This window comes from Malaclemys terrapin, chromosome 14 (assembly GCF_027887155.1).
Source record: "Malaclemys terrapin pileata isolate rMalTer1 chromosome 14, rMalTer1.hap1, whole genome shotgun sequence".
NCBI lineage: Eukaryota > Metazoa > Chordata > Testudines > Emydidae > Malaclemys > Malaclemys terrapin.
Genome location: NC_071518.1, coordinates 4,530,795 through 4,552,739, shown reverse-complemented (window position 1 = coordinate 4,552,739; position 21,945 = coordinate 4,530,795). Strand labels below are relative to the sequence as shown.

Here is a 21,945-nt window from a genome sequence, read left to right as displayed (position 1 = left end):
CCCCGCACGCCCCTCTGCTCCAGCAGCGAGCACGGCGAGGGGGGGGCTGGCTCCCTGTTGGATGGACGCAGCTCGGCTCTGAGGTTTCTGGTTAATAAGCCTGGTGTTTGGAACCAGCCATTTCATAGCAAGAGGCCTATTCATAGCAAGGCCAGGCTATAATTAACAGCGGCACTACCGCCCGGGAACCGCTAGGAGACTAGAATCCCCAAGCTGCCCGGCCTGGGGGAAACCACAGAGGAAGGAGAGAAGGTGCCCACTTTAGAACAGTTCACGCCCCCCTGGCCCTAAAAATAACCCCCACGGACCGAGAAACCCAGGACTCTCAGCCTATGAGCTACCCACCCTGCTCAGCCAGGAGCTGGGGTCCCACCCTCACGTGGGCATGGCGGTCCAGCCCCCACCCCAGGGGGCACCACACTCCCGTCGCCCCATCCCCCAGGGCTCCTGGAGTCTGGGTCTCGACTGCCCCTCCTCTCCTCTGCATGTCAAACATCTGAGTCCAGTCTTCCTCGGCACCCCTCCTGTCCGAGCAGACAAAGCTCCCACACCCACCCAGAGCCACTGGCCAAGAGGCTAACTGGTCTTTGGCAGATCCTGGTGCCAATGCTGCACTGTGGCACATCTCAAGGGGGCTCTTGGCACAGGCAGATCAGGATAGCCGTTCGGCTGGGGTCGCGGCTCCGAGCAGGACCACGGAAGGGGTGCAGGACAGTGAGGGCAGGCCAGGCCTGACACTAGAGAAAGAAGGATCCATAATTCCCTGGCGGTGCAGGCCAGTGCGGGCAGGAGTGCAGACTGGGGTCAGGCCCTCTTCTCTAATCCTGCTCCCGGCAGGCGGAGAACAAGGCGCCGTGTGCAGACGTGTGGGGCCGGTTAAGCCCTGAGAGCTGCGTGAGCGCGTCGCCCCGCTCCAGCAATCTGCCAGCTCGAAGAGCCAGGACTCCTCACGGACACGCTGACGCCCCCCCGTTCTCTGGGGCAGGAGCCAGTGGTGCTGGGGTCCCGGAGATTAGAGATGGGACAAAGAGGCGTGGGGCTAAGGCAGGGCTCTTCCTGGCGGGCAGCCTGCAGTGATTTAACCCTCTATTTATAAGCCACTCTTCCCTTGGGCACTACTCCACAGTCCTGTCCCGGAGAGCCAGGCTCTCTGTTCCTCTGATGACATATCCCATTGCTCCCAGCTCGATTCCAATTCCTCTCCTCTGGGATCCGTACCAGACCCTCCCCGAGCAGCCGAAGGACGCGTACGGATGGACTTTTTACCCTGGACTCCCCAGTTGTGGCTCTTCTCTGAGCTGCTCCAGTTTATTGACATTTCTCTGGCACGGAGGGTCCCGGAGCTGGACGCCACATGCCAGGTGCGCTCTCAGCAGCCACAGGGAGAGGGATTATTGCCTGGCGACTCTGGGATACCCCATCTACGCAGTGCTAAAACGGCAGCGGATTCTCTCACGATCCCCTGGCTCTGCAAACCCCAAGCCATCTGGCTGCCCGCCACCGCCCCCGAAAGCTGATCTAGCCACGGCTGCTGTGCAGCCATTGCCCCTGAAATGTCAATCAGCTGTTCGAGCTAGCCAGCAGTGACACCCGGGGCCAGCGCGGGGAGCAGAGCCCCCAGGCCGCGAGCGCTCGCGGCACCCTTCGTAAAGGAGGGGTCCTGCCTGAGCCATCACATGCCTTCTGCTGCCTCCTCCAGCTTGGGCCGTGGTTTGAAGCCACAGTCTGGCCTCCACGCAGGAGTCGGCCCGCGGCGTATGAGCCAGGAGGCTCAGGGCAGGCACTACAGCGAGAGGGGAAACAGGAAGGATTTTGCATCCAAACCATCTCTGGAGCCTTTCCCGCCCCAGGGGTCCCAGTCGCTTTTCGGGGGGGGGGGGGGTGGATGATGGCAATCGTCCGGCACTCACACACAGACCCGCATCAGGGCTCTGCGGAAGAGGCAGAACAGCCAGCACAATCGTCCCCAACGGACCTTGGGATCTTTTACTTCCACTGGAACACAAGTTGTCCTTAAACGTCTCCCCTCTGGCATCACATCAGCCTCCCCGGGAGCACAGCAAGAGGCTCAAGGCCTCGTGTGGGACTCGAACCCACAACCTTGTGGCTCAGAGGTGAGACTGCAGCCTGCTGAACCGCAGTAGCAGCTAGCCCCAAGCATGGTTAGTATCAGCAATCAAAGCAAAACTCAAGAAAAGGGGGTGGGGGCATTACACGGCAGGGCCCGGGCACCGAACCCGAGCACAAGATTATCTCAGAGCTCCACGGACTCATGCACACTTTCTCCATTTCCTTTCCCTGTCACTGCTGAGTCACACGCGTCTGTGCCCAGGTCTCCTTTAGAACCAGCCCCCAGTCCAGTGAGGACCCAGTCCCACTGCACGCCAAGTGCAAGCATCCACCCTGAGAGCAGCATATACAGTAATGAATGGGGAGCGACACCTTCTTGTCCTTGTGTTATGGGATGGGGAGAGCAGGGGGCCCGAAGAAATTAAAAGATGGAAAATTCAAAACCAACAGAGATAAATACTTCTTCACCCCATGCAAAACTAGACTGTGGAACTCACTGCCACAGGAAGTCACAGAGGCCAAGAGTTTAGCATGATTCCAAAAGGGATCGACATTCCTATGGAGAACTAGAATATCCATTATACAAAGGATGAAAATTCTGGCAGGGATATTAAGCCTCCTGCTTCAGGGCTTAATCCAATCTCTAACTATTAGAGACCAGACTGAGACATAACGTGGGGGCAGATTATCCCACACCTGCCTATGGCCGAGTTCTTCTACCTCCCTCTGCAGCCTCTGGGGCGTGCTGCTGTCAGAGACCGGACTTCGGACCAGATGGACCTGGGGTCTGATCCAGTCAGGCCCCAAAAGGCAAGCTAGCAACGTGGGCTGTGTCCAGGAGACAGGGAGATTATCTCCAAGCCATGTCTGAGTTGCCTTGTGGCCTTTAGCCCACTCCCAGTTAGAGAGGCAAAATGGATACAGATGAATACAGTCATAATGAATAGCATATGTATGTGCTACTGTCCTCTATTGCATGGAATCAGAACTGCTCAGCTGTGTGCCATAGTCTCAATACTGCTAGCAGCTAAGGGAGATTCTCCTTCAGCTCAAGAGGCAGAGCCCTGAGCTTTGGATGCAGGAGTTCCTGTGTCCTCTGCCTGCTGTTGCCAGGAAGTTCTCAGTGGGTCTGGAGTGCAGCCCAGTGACAAGTGAGCAGTCCCAGGTGGGCTGACTTGCTAGAATACACGGCACGGAGGATGTTTTTCATGGGTGCCTCTCACAGAGTATTAGAGAGAGGGGGAGTTTCCTTCTCGCCCATTCTACAGCTCGGAAGGCTGAGGCCCAGCGCTGGGACAGGGTGTGCCCCTGGCTGCAGAACCAGGACTGCTAATATTCAGTCTCATGCTCTAACCGCTGACCAACGCTGTCTCCCCCAACTCCTGCCTGGCTTTCCAGGGGTGGAGAATACCACAGCCGCTGAGCGACGGGACTGTTCCTGCTAAAACCCGGGACACTCCGCAGGGTGGTGCCTGCGCTCTGACTGCCCTGGGCAGGAAGGATTTTACGGCTTGTATCCGGAACAGGAAATCGCTCCGGCGCTAGGCCAGGAGCCCTGCCCAGAGAGTGCGAGCTCCCAGAGCAATGCCCCTTGGAAGCACAGCAGTCTCCCCATGACTGCAGCCGGCATCTCTATCCCCCAATCTCAGCCACCATCAGCCAGGACAGAGCGAGGAGAGCAGGCGTGGGGGTGGGGAGAGGGCAAGCCTTCAGGGATCGCACGGCAAAGGGAAACCTGCCACGCCCGGAGCCTGGGCGGAGCCGCGGCTGCCCCCCCCTTACCTTTGATGGTGTGTTCGGTGGGTCCCAAGAACCACGGCAGCAGAAGCAGGTACAGCAGGTACACGAGCGAGAGGGCATTGAACCGGAACACACAAGCTGGGGAGAGAGGCAAAGGGAGGCGGGTTAGAGATCTGAGCCGCCCCAGGGCAGGGCAGGGCAGGACACCCTATGGCCCCCGCTGCTGCAGGGTCCCCCAGGCGGCAGGGAGTGACTTGTGGAACAAGTGTCCCCCCAAGCAGAGCTCCTCATTACTCGGCCCAGGAACTGAGGCCCCATTACAGCAGAAGGCTGTGGCGTCAGGCCAGCACAAACCCAGATCACCTCCTCCTGGGGGACCCTCCCCGGCCCCCCACAGCATCAAGGCACTGACAAGCTGCCAGCCACCACCACCCCCGCCCAGGAAGAGGGGGCCCACAGGCAGACAGGCTCTGATCTCAACCACCCCCGGCTGCTCGTTCACTCCATACAAGAGTACCAGCACTGCCCCCAAAATGGGGAATTCACCGCCAAACGCTCCCTGGAAAGCAGGGGCATTCCTGACACCCACCAGCATGAGTTTCATGGCATGGGATTTGCTAACCTTGGGGTCTGCAGATTCATAATATGGGAAGTTTTTGAAGTAGATTAGAAGCAGCCTGTCAAAAAAACATCCAGCAAAGACCTGGATAGGGAATGTGCGCCACTGCCCTCTACTGGACAGATGCAGAACTGTTCAGCTGTGTGTCATACCCCCTGTACTGGTTCCAGAACTTCTCCCCTTAGCTACAGCACTAAGGCCGGTGTGTCTGGAGCTAGAGGCAGAGTTCCAACAGCACCATCACCCTGCTGTGCAGCATGGGGGGGACTGAAGCTCCCAGGCAGCCACAGGGCTAATATGATATTCAGCCGTTACACGGCGTTTTACACATTTTAACGAAGGCCAAGTCTCCCCAAGAGGAAGAGCAGCGTCAGGGCTGGGGGTAGACCCCAGGAGCTCCCGGGTCCCAGCTCAGTGGTCTGGCCACTAGACCATGCCCAACCCCCAGCGCACCTGACACTGCATTTCAAGGGGCGGGGGAAGAGGGAAGCAGCAGGGGCCTCACACAGCCACCCCTTCGGAGAGCTCCAGCACCGCCCCAGTCAGCGACACCCCTTCCAGCGTGGGGCTGAGGGTGGCTTTGCCCTTCTAAGTCCCTGCCCCCCCAGGTTTCCAAGTCTAGACACCATTTAGTTTGCTCCACAACACGGAATCTCTACGGCAACCCACCTCACACACACACCCCTTATTCCCAGCCTTGCCATGATTTCCGTGCTCCCTGCTCATCCCCCGGGGGGACCCAGCCTCCAATCGGAGCTGGCACACTGGGAAACCCTCCTGTTCGCTCATGCGCCAAAAAGGGACACACTGAAGCTGGATCATCATCAGCGGGGAGGGGGACGCTGCTTCCCGTGTAGGGCAAAACCCCTGGGTGGGAGAGTCCTGCAGGAGGGAGTTGGGATCACGCCCCTCGGGGGTGATGGAAGTTACCCTGACAGCCTCACCCTCCGGCCGATCACTGGAGAAGGTTTGAGCTGTCCAGTCCCACACTCAAGTTGGGGGAGAACCTTGTAGTGGATGCTACGGCCCCGGGCCAGACAGCCTGGAGCAGAGCTCGTGTTTTCTGTAGGATTCATCCGCCTCTGCACCTCAATTCCAATGCCAGTTAATGCTGCCCGCAGACCTGCCTTTCTAGGCATAGCCAAGCCCAGCTGACAGGCCCATTCCCGGCCCTGGCTGAGTGTCACATCGGACGGTGCCGGCTCTAGAGGGTTTGGACGGAGCAGCGGCCGAGCCGCACTCTGCAAGCAAAGGGGCCCACTCTCATTCCCCAGCTGGGCACATCTGCTCAGACACTGGGCCCCAGACCACCGCGCCAATTCCAACCTCGCCCCCTGGGGCTGAGGATTGCGGGATACGGCTGAGGCAAAGCCCACGTGTGGGCTCACAGCAGAACCCCCCACTGCCGCCCAGGTGTCCCCAGGGTCATGAGCCCTCGCTACCGCCTGACGTAAGGGAGCCAGGGCTCAGCTCCCTGATCTGCCCAGCCACGGGCAGCACAAGCTCTCACCTCTCAGCCCCCGCTGTCCCTCATCCAGGCTAGCGATAGACACCCGCCGACTCGGAGCATCCCCCTGCGGTGTCCAGCCCCAATCCGCTGCTCCCAGCTCCCAGAATCGCCAGGCCTGCCAGTCCCAAAGCCTGCTAGCTCGCCTTAGCACACAGCTCCGCTTAGCATGCGGCACTGAGATCTGTTTCTAGAGACAGCCGGGACAAACGCACTCGAGCAGAGACATGTGGGAACAAGCAGAACTGCTGAGCACAAAGCGTTACAATCGCACCACACCTCCTAGAGCCTAGACCCTCTTGTCCACTAAGGTTCTGCTCACCCCAAAGCCCTTCTCACAGTGCTTTCCCACCAGCGTGGCAGAGACCCGTCTTCCATGGCAATCGTGCCCCCCCTTGACGAAGGACTCATCTGCACCCCAGACAGAGTGCCGAAAGTTCACAGCCCTGCCTCCTACACAGGATCAGCCCTGCCAGGTTTGGGTTTTCGTGCAGTCCCCGCAATCATAAGAACATGAGAATGGCCGTACTGGGTCAGACCAAAGGTCCATCCAGCCCAGTATCCTGTCTTCCAACAGTGGCCAGTGCCAGGTGTCCCAGAGGGAGTGAAGCTAACAGGTAATCATCAAGTGATCTCTCTCCTGCCATCCATCTCCACCCTCTGACAGAGGCTAGGGACACCATTCCTTACCCATCCTGACTATAGTCATTAATGGACTTAACCACCATGAATTTATCCAGTTCTCTTTTAAACCCTGTTATAGTCCTAGCCTTCACAACCTCCTCAGGTAAGGAGTTCCACAAGTTGACTGTGCGCTGCGTGAAGAAGAACTTCCTTGTATTTGTTTTAATCCTGCTATTAATTTCATTTGGTGACCCCCTAGTTCTTGTATTATGGGAATAAGTAAATAACCTTTCCTTATCCACTTTCTCCACATCACTCATGATTTTATATACCTCTATCGTATCCCCCCTTAGTCTCCTCTTTTCCAAGCTGAAGAGTCCTAGCCTCTTTAATCTCTCCTCATATGGGACCCGTTCCAAACCCCTAATCATTTTAGTTGCCCTTCTCTGAACCTTTTCTAGTGCCAGTATATCTTTTTTGAGACGAGGAGACCACATCTGTACGTAGTATTCGAGACGAGGGCGTACCATGGATTTATATAAGGGCAAATATATTCTCCGTCTTATTCTCTATCCCCTTTTTAATGATTCCTAATGTCCCGTTTGCTTTTTTGACCACCTCTGCACACTGCGTGTACATCTTCAGAGAACTATCCACAATGACTCCAAGATCTTTTTCCTGATTAGTTGTAGCTAAATTAGCCCCCATCATATTGTATGTATGGTTGGGGTTATTTTTTCCAATGTGCATTACTTTACATTTATCCACATTAAATTTCATTTGTCATTGTGTTGCCCAATCACTTCGTTTTGTGAGATCTTTTTGAAGTTCTTCACAGTCTGCTTTGGACTTAACTATCTTGAGCAGTTTAGTATCATCTGCAAACTTTGCCACCTCACTGTTTACCCCTTTCTCCAGATCATTTATGAATAAGTTGAATAGGATCGGTCCGAGGACTGACCCTTGGGGAACACCACTAGTTACCGCTCTCCATTCTGAGAATTTACCATTGATTAGCATGTTGCTCAGCCTGTGAATGGGCGTCCATTTGCACATGAGCAGCCAGAGAGAGAGAGAGAGAGAGAGAGAGAGAAAGAGAAGTGTCCAGTCTGGTCTCCCTGCCTGCCAGGAGGATGGGGATCACCTGGTGCCCTGCCATCGCTCACAGACCTATTTGGAATATCTACATAACTCCTCGCAGCTTATCCCTGACGTACACCTCGCAGGGATTACGGGGACCAGCGTGATGCCGGCTCTCATTAGAGACCTTACACGGCATTCTTTGGTGAGCTACCATGTGGATCCCAGACCCAGGGGACCCCCCATGACTGCCGTGCTGGGCCTCCCCACACGCTCTGTGCAATGCCAGGACAGGTCATGGCGGAGGGATTCTCAGGTGGCCAATAGGGTCCAGGCTGCACAGGGGGCAGGGACAATGCTCTGATGAGGAGCATCCAATTTGGCCACTAGATCAGCTGGACCTTCCTATTGGCTCCGCCTCACCGGGCGACCCCAGTGTGGAATCAGTCAGTATGTTCTGGGAGGAGGCGCGCACCATACAGGGGCAGGATAAATCTCCACTCACTCATCCCACCCAGCACCCCCTCCCCATGGCTGGCAGCCACTGCCCTCTGGAAAGGGCTTCCAGAGACGCAGCCACTTCAAATACATATTTAAAAAAAAAAAAAAAAACCTCTCTCAAGAAAGCGAGAGCACAAGCGTGCGAGCCAGAGCACCGTACTGGAGAGATTGTCCCCTGAAAAATGGTTCCAGGCCAGACTCCCTTCCCCCACGCCAGGCTCAGGCTGCCAGGATTTCCCCTTTTTACCAGAAAATGGGCAGTCTGGTAATAGCTGTATATGTCTATCCAAAAAAATAAAATAAAAAAAAATCAATTTTGTCCAATGCTGGAGAGGAAGGGGGGGAGGATGGGTGTATTTTGGTGCCAACCAAGACCTTTTTATGTGACTGTTTATTGAAAACCTCCCCCTCCTATTTCCACAATGCATCTCATACACAAACCCACACACACACCCCTTCAAATCAGGGCAGTGTTCGCTACAGAAACGCCACAAGAAGCCCGCTGTGTCGCTAAGGGTCCCATCATCTCCCCTCTCCAAGGAGCTCGCACTGCAGCCCGCCCTGGGAATGCGCCAGAACCAGCCTTCCCTGCAAAGCTGGACCTGACAGGCACGCTCCCCCCGGGAGCCAGGAACACGCCTTCCCTTCTGCTTTGACACCCAAAGAAGCCCAGGCCAACCGGGGGATCTGCCCCACCCTACACCGTCTCTGCAAGACTCCCCCCAGGGCCGGGGCACTGAGCTCATCCTGTGCCCAGAGGTGAATTACGTCAACTCTAAGCACTCCAGAGCAGGGACAGTCTTTCTGTGCTGTTTATACAGCGCCGAGCGCGGTGCTGCCCTGGCCTACGGCTGGGTGTGCTTCCACATTAGAGAATCATAGAAACATAGGGCTGGAAGAGGTCACCCGGCCCAACTCCCCCGTGCTGGGCGACATGTGAACCCCCTGTTTGGGGAGCCTTGCCTGGGCCTGGCCCTGGGGCCATTGCGGGGAGCATTAGCCGAGGTTTGGGGAGGTTTGGCCTAGACCATCCCCGACTAGGGTTGCCAACCCTCCAGGAATTAAAGATTAATCTTTAATTAAAGATTATGTCATGGGATGAAACCTCCAGGAATACATCCAACCAAAATTGGCAACCCTAGGCCAGACAGGTGTTTGTCCCACCTGTTGGGGATTCCACAACTTCCCCGGGAAGCCTATTCCAGTATCCCACTACCCTCACGGTTCAAACATTTTTCCTAATATCTAACCTAAATCCCCCACGCTGCAGCTTACGCCCATCGCTTCTTGTCCTACCTGCTGTGGATGCGGAGAACAGTTGATCACTGTCCTATTTAGAACAGCCCTTAATATAGCTGAAGGCTTCTCAGATCCCTTCTCAGCCTCCTTTTCTCTAGACTAAACATGCCGAATTCTTCCAGCCTGTGCTCATAGGCCGGTTTTCCGATGGCTTTTCTTGCTCTCCTTTGGACTCTCGCCAGTTCATTCCCGTCTTTCCCACAGCTGAACGTGGCGAGGGCTCCCCAGTGCTGAGTACAACAGAGCCATCACCTCCCGTGTCTCGCTGCACCCGCTCACAGGGGTGGAGGACGTAGACCAGTGCTGAGCACTGTATAAGCACCTTGATGGACCACCCCAAAGGCAAGACACTGGGAGACATGCCATTGTGCATGGGCCCTCTGGGCTCCACTGTGGGGGAACACCCAAAGGAACCGGCCATTTGCCATCAGGCCTTCACTCTTTGTCCCAGACATTGGCACGGAGCTGGCACAGCTTGCAGAGTGGCTGCAGCGTCCATGCTCAGGGAGCAGGATGGATGTCTGGGTGAGGGCCCTTGTGTATCCCGATTATCAGTGTTTGTTTGGGCACATTCAGAGCACAAGCAGTTTAAAGAATGGCTTCCCTCTGAGCTGCCCAGAGTGCGGGACGCTTTACGGCAGTGGTTTCTCAAACTATTGTGCTAGTGACCCCTTTCACACAGCAAGCCTCCGAGTGCCACCCCCCTGATAAATTAAAAACACTTTTTATATATTTACCACCATTATCAATGCTGGAGGCAAGAGGGGTTTGGGGTGGAGGCTGACAGCTCACGACCCCCCCATCTCATAACCTTGCAACCCCCTGAGAGGTCCCGACCCCCAGTTTGAGGACCCCTGCTTTACAGCCTCTCAACCCGCTCTGAGAACAGCTGTGAGACGCGCAGGGCCGCAGGAGGTGGGACACCTTTGGGGCCACAGTGACACCAATCTGCTTTCAGTGGCATGCTCCAGGGAAGCGGATCATAAGTCCCATCCCCACCCCTCTATACCCGAAGCCGTGGTACCTGGAGGTTTATCAGAGCTCATGCAGAGATTCGTTCACACCAGAACGTGGTCTTCAAGCCCACCGAACTAGGGGAACATTCAGATCTGGCCTTGTCCTCCTCTTCCCCCTTCCATCCGGACATCCCAAACATTCCCCCTCGCCATGCACGGGTAGGAGGCTCAGGCCCATCCCCCGCGCCTTGCACGAGGGCACAGAGAGGCTAAGCCACTTGCCCAAAGCCACACGCAAGTCAGCAGCAGCATCCGGGCTAGGAGACAGATCGCCTGACTCCCCGTCCTGTGCTTTAATCACAAGATCAGCTTTCCTCTTTGCTGGAGATTATTTTTAGGCAAATTACAGCTTGTTTTAAGGAGTGAAACCATCTGACCGGTCTGGAGCTTGGAGGGATTTAGAACAAACGACGGGCGCTGTGCTTCCAGCCAGCCTAGAGCTGGAAACCCCACGTCTCCAATAGCAAAAGTGCTGGAGATGTAGCAATCCATACTGTGGGTTACAAAACCAGCAGCTCCCAGGGATACACAAAGGAAGTCAGTCTACTTCTGGTAGAACTCACCAGGCTAGATGCTATCTGATCAGAAACCAGGTTGCTGGGCAACACCAGACACAAGCCACAATCAAATGCAGACACCCACATGAGCAAGAGGCCGTAGGGAGCCACTGCCGGCACGGAATGAGACTAGCCGCAAAGCCGTAGGCGCCCCGGTTAGCGCAGCTGCTGTCAGCATTCATTTGTGCCCCAAGTTTCTAGCCCCCTTCCCCATCTTCCTACTGGAGTAGCAGGCCGGGCTGGGGTGGGTCGCCCACAATGTACAGCAGGCTTGGCCCCTTCCCCCCCAACAATAAAAGTAAGGGGTTATTTACAGTGTTGCCAGACCCGATAAGATCGGGAGCTGATGATATGTTGTTTTTCTTAAAGCCCCAGTACCTGAGTCATGTGATTACAGGAGAATCTCCGCTTTTTTTTTTCCTTTTCTTTTTTTTTTTAAATTCACTTTCTAGTCTACATGGCTGCGGGGAAGAACTAGCCATGTGGCCCCTAGAGGCCAGAAGGCAAATATAAAAGGTCCAAACATTGATTTTGGTTTAAAATCTCATGATCTTCAAGCCGATCCCCTGATTTTCAGGGGCCTGCTGCGATTTTTGACACTTGGCACTGGCAATCTGGGGAGGGGGAGGTTCATGTACCGAGGCCTCATGGGAAAGAGGGCGTCCGAGGAGCGAAGCGGGACGGGGGTGGCACTGGGAAAATAACCACTGGCAGGCCCATCCCCTAGGAGGCAGCTAAAGCAGCAATTGGGAAGGTTTAGGAAAGGGCCAGGTGCAGAGATGGAGTTGGTATGGGAGGGGGCCTAGAACTGGCTGATGCTCCCCCCCCCCACTGCCATGCACCCCTCAGTCTCTGATTGCCGAGCACTCACCCTGGGCCATCACATCCTCCCTTCCCCTCCCCAGCTCACTCCAGGCCTGTGGCCTCTCTCTGTGCCAGAGCGGCTCATGCCCACAGGCCCAGCCCGAAGCAGAGCTGAGGACTCCCAGGTCCCAGCTTCCCCAGGCCTTTATCGGAGCTAATGAAACCCGGGGGGGCCAATAAGCAAGGTGTGTCCTGCTACACAGAGCGCCAGGGCCTCTACGAAGCAGCACAGCGTAAATATGCTCCGTACGACGGTGCTGGCTAGTGCCGGGCGGTGTGCGCGGCGCACTCCGGCTCTGACAGGAAGGGGGCACGGCCCTTCCTGTGTTTACCAGCAGGTTTCCGTGGGATCTCGCTCCCTGGGGATAGGAAGCCGCACAGCCGCAGAAAGGCCATGTAGCCGGACACCGCGGGAAGAAGTGTGACCCCAGCCACTGCCCAGTCACGCTCCCACCAGGAGCTCAAATGCACCAGGCGGGAAGCCCAGGACTGGGATGCCAAGGATATAAGATTACTGCATCGACAGAGGGCCTCTCCGTGCTGCCCGACACACACGCCCTGGAGTTAACACACAGTCCAGAGCCCCTGGGGCTGCTGGGAACAGGCTGGGCTGGAGCCTGTCATCCCTGCAAATCAATCTCCCTCGAGCTCCACCAATTGGCAGGTTGGGGCTGCACCCAGAGTGCTTGGTGTGGGGCACAAGGTGGGGGTGCGCCCACTGCCGCAGAGAATCCGAATGCAGAGAGCTGGGGTGGCCCACTGGCTGCTCCCTATTTCGGGAGCAAGGAGGCACTGTCAGTCCCTGGTCCTGCTAAACGCATCTGACCGAGGTGCTGCTGGAGGGGGACACATGGCCAAAGGCGAAAGCCCTGCGGAGCGTTCAGAGATCAAAGCCAGCTCAGCCGCTTTCTCAGGGAGCTTAATGGCGGCAAAAGGGCATCAATATTAGCTTGGCACTGGCACAGCCTGGGGAGCAAGAGAACAAGTGTCCCCACATCCTGCAACACAGAACAGTGGGGGGACGGGGACAACCACCACCCCTTGCCCCTAGGCTCCATGGCCCACTCAGCCCTCCATCGCTGCGGAGCCGCCTGCCCCACCAGACCCCCTTCAGCAACCCCTACTGGCAGGAGACGAGGGCAGCCCGGGGGACCGGAGCCCAGTTTGAGATAGCGCATGTGGGAAGGCAAAACAGCCCACGCTCTCCAGGGAAAGGAAAGCACCAGCAGGAGCCATCATCCACCTGGGGGCCAGGTAAAGCCCAGCAGCGTCTCTTGTGCAAAGGGACAGGGAGCTGTACCATGCAGACAAGGATCACGCCCCCTCCCTCTCGCCGCCTCCTCCCCCGTGGCTCCAGGCACAGCACTCGGGGCAGAGACGTCGCAGCTTACCAGAAAGGAGCAGCCTGCAGCAACCCTAAGATGCCAGTCCTTGAGGACGGGGCGCAGAGGCAGGTGCTGGAAGTTCTGCCCTCTCCTCCCCTACAACTTATTTTCGCATAGCAGAGGGGGGGAGAAGGAGGGTGTCTGCTGCATTCTGGTTCTCTCTCTCTCACACACACTTACTTTGAGGGGGTCACACTTCAAGAGGCCCAGGAGAAAACAGGTCCAACAGAAGGCTTAGGGCCGCAGCGTCATTGCAGGGCATTAGGCCCTGTCTCCAAATGCACGACGCAACGGTACCTTCCAGACAGCGACTGCTTAAGGCAGCCAGGAAACCCCAGGTCTCCCAATACACGCCCCCACCCAGAAAGGCAGATCCTGCACTGCACCAGGGAGACACTGGCCTTGTCCAAGTTCCCGCAAGGGAACCCCACCCATGCCAGCCAGGGTGAACCCGGCCCGTTCCGGTAAGGGTCAGACTAAGCCCAGGGGACAGACGAGCTGGGGCACACGGGGCTCAGGAGTGAGACACCCCCTCAGCATGCCTCCCTCTTCCCAGCCTCCCTTCTTAGCACACCTTAGGGTGCGGCCCCGAGGAGCGGGGACCTGCCCTTTAGCAATGGTGCTGCTCTCTCTCTCCGCGCAGCCACCGCCCCGAGTTTTGCTTCCCCGCTGCCCGCTCAGGAAACCAGTGCTAGAGAGGGTTCGAGGGAGAGTGTCCCAGGGCAGCCGAGGCTGGAAAGTCATGTGGCCCCAAAAGGGGTCTGGCTCCCAGAGCACAGTGCCCACAAGCCACAGGGCCCACCCTAGAGCGCAGGTCTGGCCTCCTCTGCGCGCACCCCGGCTGCTTTCCAGCTCGGCCAGCACTGGAGGCGACAGATGTGGGTGATGGGGCAAGTGCCAATCAGCAGCATCCCCACCACTGGCTGCGGCACATCCCTCGGTGCCACCCTGGGAGGGGAGCAGGCCAGCCAGTGACCTCTGCCTGCAGTACCTTGCGCTCCCCGGCTTCACAAGTGCCAGTGGTTGCTAACTACAAAATTTACAAACTGCATGATCTCATGGAGCAAATATGCCTCTTCCGGTGCCAGCAACAATGAGGCAGAGAGAGCCCTTTCCCGAGAGCGAGAGAGACCGCTGGAACTGCCGCAGCTGACTCAGGAGGGCAGCCTTGTTTTCACCCTCTCTTCCCCAAGAGGCTCAGGACTGCTCCCAGCTTCCTTGTCAGGGACCTCGGACCCTTGAGCCCAGGGGCATTAGAGTCTCCAAGTTAAATCGCCAGGGCCAGGCAGTTAACCCCTTCAGCACCAAGATCTCCCACACCCCAGCTGTGACTACTCCTGAGGAAATTCGGTGCCAAAACATTAAAAATTCTGTGCACATTTTAAAATTCTGCAAATTTTATTTGTCAAATAAATGTGGAAACTCCAGCATGGCATTGGGGAGCACAGGCCACTGGCTGCACACAAGTGGGAGATCACTGTGCAGCTCCTCCCCAGGACACAGACTCAGCGGTGAGGCTGCACCCAACCCTGGCACCGTGCAAGGACCGGGCCTGCCCCAGAAACAGGGTGCTGCCCCTCTGTGCCAGGTGCACCAGATGTGGGAAGGCAGGCTCAGCAATGCAGGAGGGGCTCTGTGTGGGGCAATCTGGGTGTGGGTGGCTCAGTGCTGGATCTGGGTGTGTGGGGGGGATCTGGATGCACAGGGGTTTGTTGGGGCTTCTGGGTGCAACGGTAATGGGACTCATTTTTCTGCAGGGAAGCAAAGAAATATGTGGGGGACATAAATTCTGTGCAGACGCAGAGGTGCAGAATTCCCCCAGGGGTACGTGAGGAAGCAAGCAGTGGGAGTCCTCTCTTCTCCCCATCAGAGCAGTCTCCAAGGCTGCTGGGCTCTAGCTGCTCAGAATGGCTGATCCAGGGAGGAGTCGGCGCAGACCCAGCCACCAGACCTGACTAGCAGCTAAATGCAGCTCAGCCCAGGGTGAGGGACTGGAAGCAGCTCCATATGTGGGACGGGATCCCAGCTCCTCAAGGCAACAGGGCCTGGGAGCAGAGTCACACACTTCCTATGCTGCCTCTGGCCACGCGCAATGGTTGGTGGACTGTAGCAACCTACCTGCCTGGGGCAGGAACACCTGGATGCCTCTGCCTTTGTGCTAGGCACTGTGCACGCACACACACACACACACACACACACGACAGCCCCGCGTTCATCTTCTCCCCCTCCTCAACCACTATTCTGCAGCAATGCTGAGCTGGAGCATACGCCACGTCCCACCCCAGAGGCAGCTGCACTTCAGGGATGAGGGAGAGAGCCGTACACACGCTCTGGAACACGCTGAGCATTCCCTGTGCAGCAGCTGGTTTGCAGGACTGCTCTTCGCTGCGGAGATAGGCTAGTGTCTGGGTGGCACTGGGCGGAGTGGGGAATTCGGTACGGAAAACTCAGTGAGCAAGGGGAACAGGGTGGATGAGAGGAGCTGTCTTGAGGGCCTTGGGGACAAAACCGTCTAGCCCCAGAGCAAGCGGACTGAGCAGGGGGCGCGCTCACACCCTGCGCTGCCTCCCAGGGCCTCAGACCTGAGCCGCCGGGGCCTGAGCGCTGGAGGCACTAGAGAGGACCTGGCCCTGCTGTGCTACTGCCCGGAGCCAGGGGCTGGTTCTAGCCCCAAGGAGGCGCTCGCATGCTCTCGCTGCCGCAGGGAAGGCAGGAGCCTACGACAGAGCTTGAGAACTATTGACCTGAGCCGGCAACCCACTGCACAGGGCGGGGGCGGGGTGCTGCCGCCTCGCTTTGCATTTACACCAGTGACCTAGGCTCGGCGACCCCTCCCCAACCTCTCCCTCCTCCTCTGCAGCCGCAGCAGTTCCTCCAGGCCAGGGGAGGAGGTTTGCATTCCCAGCCGTGCAGACGTGGTAACTCCATCACAGCGAGCAGAGACTGCCAGGGTCACACCGTCTGACCCCACCGCCGCAAAGGCTGATAGACGGCCGGGCCGCGCACGGCCCCAGCGATGCTCAGATGCGGAGGCCCGGTAGCGCCCTGCAGGCCCCACAGGGATCCAGCCGAGAGAGAACAGGAGCTGTGGAGCAGCAGGACTGGGCGTTTGATCCCGGGGTTTGCTGTGTCCTCACCTGGCTGGGAATGCTGCTCAAGTGGCAGTGGAGAAGATACCCGCCAAGGGCTCTCTCCTGCTCTCTGCCAGTCAGCCGCAAAGTGCCACGAACTCTCCGCTAGCAAGCGGCACCTTCCAGGGCACCGGATCGCTCCCGGGCTATTTACCCCCATTCCACAGCAGACACAGCCCTTCACGCTAACGCCATCGACTGCACCTTGCCTCTTCTGCCAGGCACGTTCCCTCCTGTCCCCCATCCCCAGAGCGCACAACGGGGGCAAACTGTCTCCACTAGGACAGCCATGCCACCACCAAGCCAGTTTGTTGCAGCGTGAGCAGAGCCATTGCAATTCCCGCGCCACGCCATCCCACCGCAGCAAGGTTAAACCCACGTCACTGAGCGATAGCGGGAAAACACACACGCTGCCCAAAGACACTGGCGCCCTAGGAGCTCTCTGGCCACACAGGGACTTTCAGCAAGATAACCGCTCCGGAGTAGCTACTTCAGTAGTGTCCAAGTGTAGACAAGTCCTAAGGGCCACACTGTAGCTTGCCTCCTGCAGGCACCCCAGGGGAGTGCAAGAGACAAGAGCCTCCCCAGCTCCCCTTATGTCCCTACACATGGGCCAGCCCTGGTTCTGCCCAAGCACATGGCACCGGAGAGTCGAGAGTGGCTGGGACCACAGAGCTGGGCCATGGCCTCACCCAGAGCTGGGCTAGCACAGTGAGGAGCGCACACTGCACCCATTCCAGTGGGTGGCAGTGACCCCTGCTGGGGATGTGCCGGGCACACCTTCAGAAGCTGCTGCCAGTGCGCTGGGCTGTCCCAGACATGCAGCACAGCCCTGGCCGGTGCCTGGCTTCTCCAAACTAAGGGCAAGTCGCCCAGGCAGGCAGCCTCTGTCCACGTTTAACGTGAGACATGCAGCACACCAGTCCTTGGGCACAAGGGAGGAAGGGGCTGGGAGCCAGGACACCTGGGTTCTATTCCCAGCCCTCCCACCGATGAGTGAGGGGAACCCAATGCTCCTCTAGCTCCTGAGCAGAGGGGGCCGAGCAAAGCGTCTTTGGCCTGCACGGGCAGTGTGCACCGCACAGGAAAGGCCCTGCCCTTTAGGGCTAAGCTATATCTCCGCACCCGAGAGCGACGGCACTTTACGGGGGTGGCATTCAGAGGAGTCGGGGTTATTCGGATGCATTCGAAAGCGATTTCAAACCCAAGGGAATTCCTTCACTTTAGTCAACCGCAGATGCTCTGCGCAGGCCAGAGGTACGAGACCTCGGTGGGGCAGAAGCCCAGGCCCGTCGCGCAGCGTTCCCTGGAGCGGCGCAGTGCTCAGACCGCCAGGGATGGGGAGAGCCCTGCCCCTGCCCACGAGGCCAGGCAGAGAGGAAGGAACAGCTGGAGCAGAGCCCGCTGGCATGGATTGCACCGGTGACATCCCCCAGGCCTCATGCAGCCAGTGTTTTGGGGCTAATGGCTTATCTCAGTCTCAGCTCCCCCATCACGTGCTCGCGCCAGGAAGAGGAAAGCTTTGGTGCAGAGCACAGAGGCATTCAGGAAATCTGCTCAACCTCCCCGCCCCACCTCCAGTAAACCGGAGAGGATCAGAAAACCTACTGGGGGAGCAGGGGAGAGAAATCCACATTCAGCTTCGCCCTCCCAGACTGTGCCTCGCCACCCAGCACAGACACAGCACAGGGGTGCTGCCCCAGACTGGGCATTAAAAGCAGCAGCACAGGGATTTGGACCCAGAGTTTTCACACGCCTGCAATTTAACACCGTCATGTGCAATCACAGGGGCTGGGCGGGGACAGCAGGATTCTGCAGATATTGTCAAAAACGTATCTGAGAACCAGCTGAGCAAGTTATGGAGCCTGAAAGCCTCCTGTTCCTCAGGAAAGGCAGTAAAGAAAAACAAGGCATCGCAGGATTTCCTGTTTGCTGCCTCTCGCTGGCTCCGGATCCAGCCTGCTCCAGTTTACAAGGAGGAGGATGGAGGTTTGCTCGACAAGTGCTGGGATCGGAGAGTCAAGCTCGGCTCTTTCTGCTCCTCTCCACAGCAGCGATACAGAGTGACGCCCGGGCAGCTGCAGGCTCTGAATTCCCCGTGGTCTCCAGCAGGGCTGCGCGGGAGTCCCCGGCAGCAGGGTCTGGCCTGGCTCTCACAGCCTCACTCACACGTCTGACTCTCGCATTCTCAAGAGGTCAGAACGCAGCCCTCCCAGCCCCCAGCAGAGCCGGCTCTCCAGGGCCAACAGGAGTGAAACCTGCCTGTCCCAGCCGAGCTGCGAGCGCACACACAGCAGCGAGAAGGGGCTATTTTTACATACTAACTTTGACCACGACTGCAGTTTAAGATGGACAGTGGCCAACACACAAAACATACGGCGCAGCGGTTGGAGGAGAGCAGTGCCAGCGAGCTGGAGAAGGACACAACCTGGGTTCTGCAGGCGCTGGCAGCTTCGGGGAAGAAGGAGCTGCTTGCCCCCTGAGATGCCCCATTGCAGCTGGTTTGGTGAAGGGCAGAGACGCTGTGCTGTGCATTGCTGTTAGCACAGGTGTCTGCGGAGTCTCAGGCCAATGGAGTGCACAGATCTGGATTGCTGCTCGCAAGGGAGAGGCACCATTACCCAACCACTCCCCGGCCAGCTGTTCCAGCCCTTTGATTTATGCCCTTTCCTCACTTAGCAGCCACCCTCCCACCATTCACAAGCCAGCTGTGGGGATGAAGAGGAAACCGCTGAGCTGGTCAGACTGGTAACATCCACTTGAACCCCCTGGAGTTTAGAGTCCTTGGTGATTAAGGGAGTGTTGGAAAAACAAGAACAGGCTTTAAGCAAGAGACAGAAGAATCACAGAACCCGCTGCCTGCTCCCTGCCTCTCCTAGCCCCGGCCTACAAGCGGGTCTGGAGCAAGGCAAACCTGCCACTTGCGAGTACTTAGGGGGCCGCCCCAGCCCAAGAGACGCTGGATTGGCCAAGCTGGGGAGATCCTGACCAGAATGAGGAAGATCCCAGCCTCACTCCAACTAAAGCCTCCAGAATGGGCTGGTTACTAATCACACCAAGGCCCATCCCCACAACAGAGGTTTTTAAGGCCCGGCTTGACAAAGCCCTGGCTGGGATGATTTAGTGGGGGATTGGTCCTGCTTTGAGCAGGGGGTTGGACTAGAGATCTCCTGAGGTCCCGTCCAACCCGGATAGTCTGTGATTCTATGAACACTGCCCCTGCCCTGCTTACAGCACCCGAAGCCATCGCAGTGACTATGTGGGGTCACTTTCCGCTCCGTCTCCATCCTGGCCCCTGACAGGCTCCCCTGCTGACCTGCGGATAGTGAGTCTGGACTCGTGAGCCCCGGCAGAGTCCATCCTGCCACACGCCTCCTCAGCAAAACCGTCCCAACCGCAGCATGGAACACGGATGCTGCAGGAGGCAGGAAAAGCCCAGTGTTGTGGTCAGATCTCTGGCCCCTTGCAAGGCAGGTGGCGAGCAGTGCGCGGGAGGGGGCGGGCATCACCTCTGAACTTGTAAACGGAGCAAATGGGCACCGGAGTCAGAGATGGGGAAGATGGGGTGTTACTCTATGGCCATGTCCCCAGCACGGTGGATTATTAGGTAAATGGGGAATGTTCTCATCGAGCTGATTCTAAGTCACCCCAGCAGGGCAGCGTTGGAAGCTCCCTGTGGTATGGAGCCAGTTTAGCCAGATCTACAGAGCTATTTTACTTAGGCTCCTAATTTCCATTGATTTCACCCTTTTCACCTCTTCGTTAGGCTCGCAAATATCCTTCAGCCTTGCTGGCTCCTGGCATGGCTGCAAAGGGCAGGGCCTGACTTTTTCCAGTTCACTCCGCTCAGCGAGCTTGGGGGTGCCAATGGTCATTAGTTATTTTCCCTCTTGGTATTTCTGACTCATTCACTTGAGCCAATCCAGCCAGAAGGTGCAAATACACGGCCAGTTTCTGCTAAAGAGCAGGAGGGGTTGCCAGCCTTCAAGATTTTATACGTATAAAGAAAAGCTGAAAAGCTTTTCCCTGACTCGGGTATAGTCCATGTATTTTTAAAGCTACAAATCTCAGGCCTTGTCTTCACAGAGTCCTCGAGCAGATGTGTGGGTGGGCAGTGGGATCGGACGTCACAACAGACTTAGATCTGACATGTGTGATCTTAAAACTTGGATTGTTTAGAACATCTGTGAAACACTTGGGAGAAAATCTCTCTTGGCCCTGCCCTTCTAGTTACCGTCTCTGGAAAAGCAGACACCTAGTTCTCTAGTCCTCCAGAACGAACAGGGAAGAGGTAAGACGGAATGAAGTATTGCTACACTTCTAAAGGTTACAAAACCACCACCACACAACAGAGTTTTCCATGCATATATAATCACATATAAGAAAGATGGATACTAATTTCCCCCTATGCAGCTCCTCCTTCAATCCTGCATCTTAACACAAACCGAGCCCTCGATAAATAAGTACATTGTCCAGGTGACAGTTCAAAGCAATCACTCCACATTCCAGCCCTGCCCCTTCTAGCTCAGCAGTGGCCAAGGAATACCTGTGCCAAGCTCCCGGCACAGCACAATGGGAGTGGTGCTCCATGGGAAGGTGCCTTTGTAGAAGGGGTGGTTCTCTGTTCCTCCACGTCCGGCTGCTACTGCCGGGTGCTCTGGCCCTGCCGAGTCAGACCAACAGGCCAGAGGAATTGAGCACAAAGGTCTTTTCATGTGCAAACGTGCTGCTGTGCTAACTGGTACCAAAGGACACTGTCCGGGACTCCTGGACCCTCCCCTCTCGCAGCTCACTCTTGGAGCCATTCCAGGTACCAGAAAGATTACAATTGCCACAGCACTGATTTAGGACTCGGAGTTTGATCCAAGATGGGGCAATAGCCAAGAGGACAGTGAGAACGCTCTTCATTAGGGACACAGGGCTTGCCAGACTGGATCAGACCAGAGGTCCATCTAGTCCCACACCCTGTCTCTATCAGTAGCAAATACCAGGAGTTTCACAGGAGGTGCAAGAGCCCCTTTGGGCTGCAGTTATGCAATGTCCGCCCCTAGGGAAGTTTCTTCCTGACCCCCATCATTTAGTGGCTAGCTTATGTCCTGAAGCATGAGGGTTTATTCCCCCTCCCTTTTTTAAAAAGTTTCTATCCCATCCAATGTAATCACACAGGCTCTGATTATCCTTATCAAGGCTAATCCTCTTTCAATTCTACCTGCTTCGCTCTGGCCTCAACAATTCCTCGGGTCATTGGTTAATTAGGCCTGGCGTAAAAGGGGCATTTCCCTTTATCAGCTTTAGACCTGCTGCTTGCACGGACTGTCTCCCAGCGCTTGGATTAAAAGAAAGGGTAAAGAGAAGCTTCCAATCTGCCCGCTCTGTGCCAGTATGACTGCGACCACCTCTGTACTGGCCTTTCCTGTTCATCTCCTCTCCAAGCTCAACAGCACCAGTCGTTTCAGATTTCTCATTCCGAGCCCTCTCACCAGGATCTATAAGACAGTCTAGAGTCTATTACAAATGTTGAAAATTAATAAAAAGTTTCAGAGTAGCAGCCG

General features: G+C 56.8%; 1 protein-coding gene across 4 annotated transcripts in view; it reads right to left on the bottom strand.

Annotated features, from left to right (window-relative positions):
• PIEZO1 (piezo type mechanosensitive ion channel component 1) overlaps positions 1-21,945 on the bottom strand; it is a 103,229-nt gene that overhangs the window by 55,407 nt on the left and 25,877 nt on the right. For 2 of the 4 annotated variants that reach the window (XM_054048838.1, XM_054048839.1), the window contains exons 1-2: positions 19,710-21,912; positions 3,853-3,948 (exon numbers count right to left, since the gene is read on the bottom strand). In XM_054048838.1, coding sequence (XP_053904813.1) covers positions 3,853-3,948; positions 19,710-19,899 — 286 coding nt within the window. In that variant the 5' untranslated portion in view covers positions 19,900-21,912. Of the gene's footprint in view, positions 1-3,852; positions 3,949-10,464; positions 10,502-19,709; positions 21,913-21,945 lie in introns of those variants that run through there. The other 2 variants (XM_054048841.1, XM_054048840.1) reach the window with 2 other exon arrangements.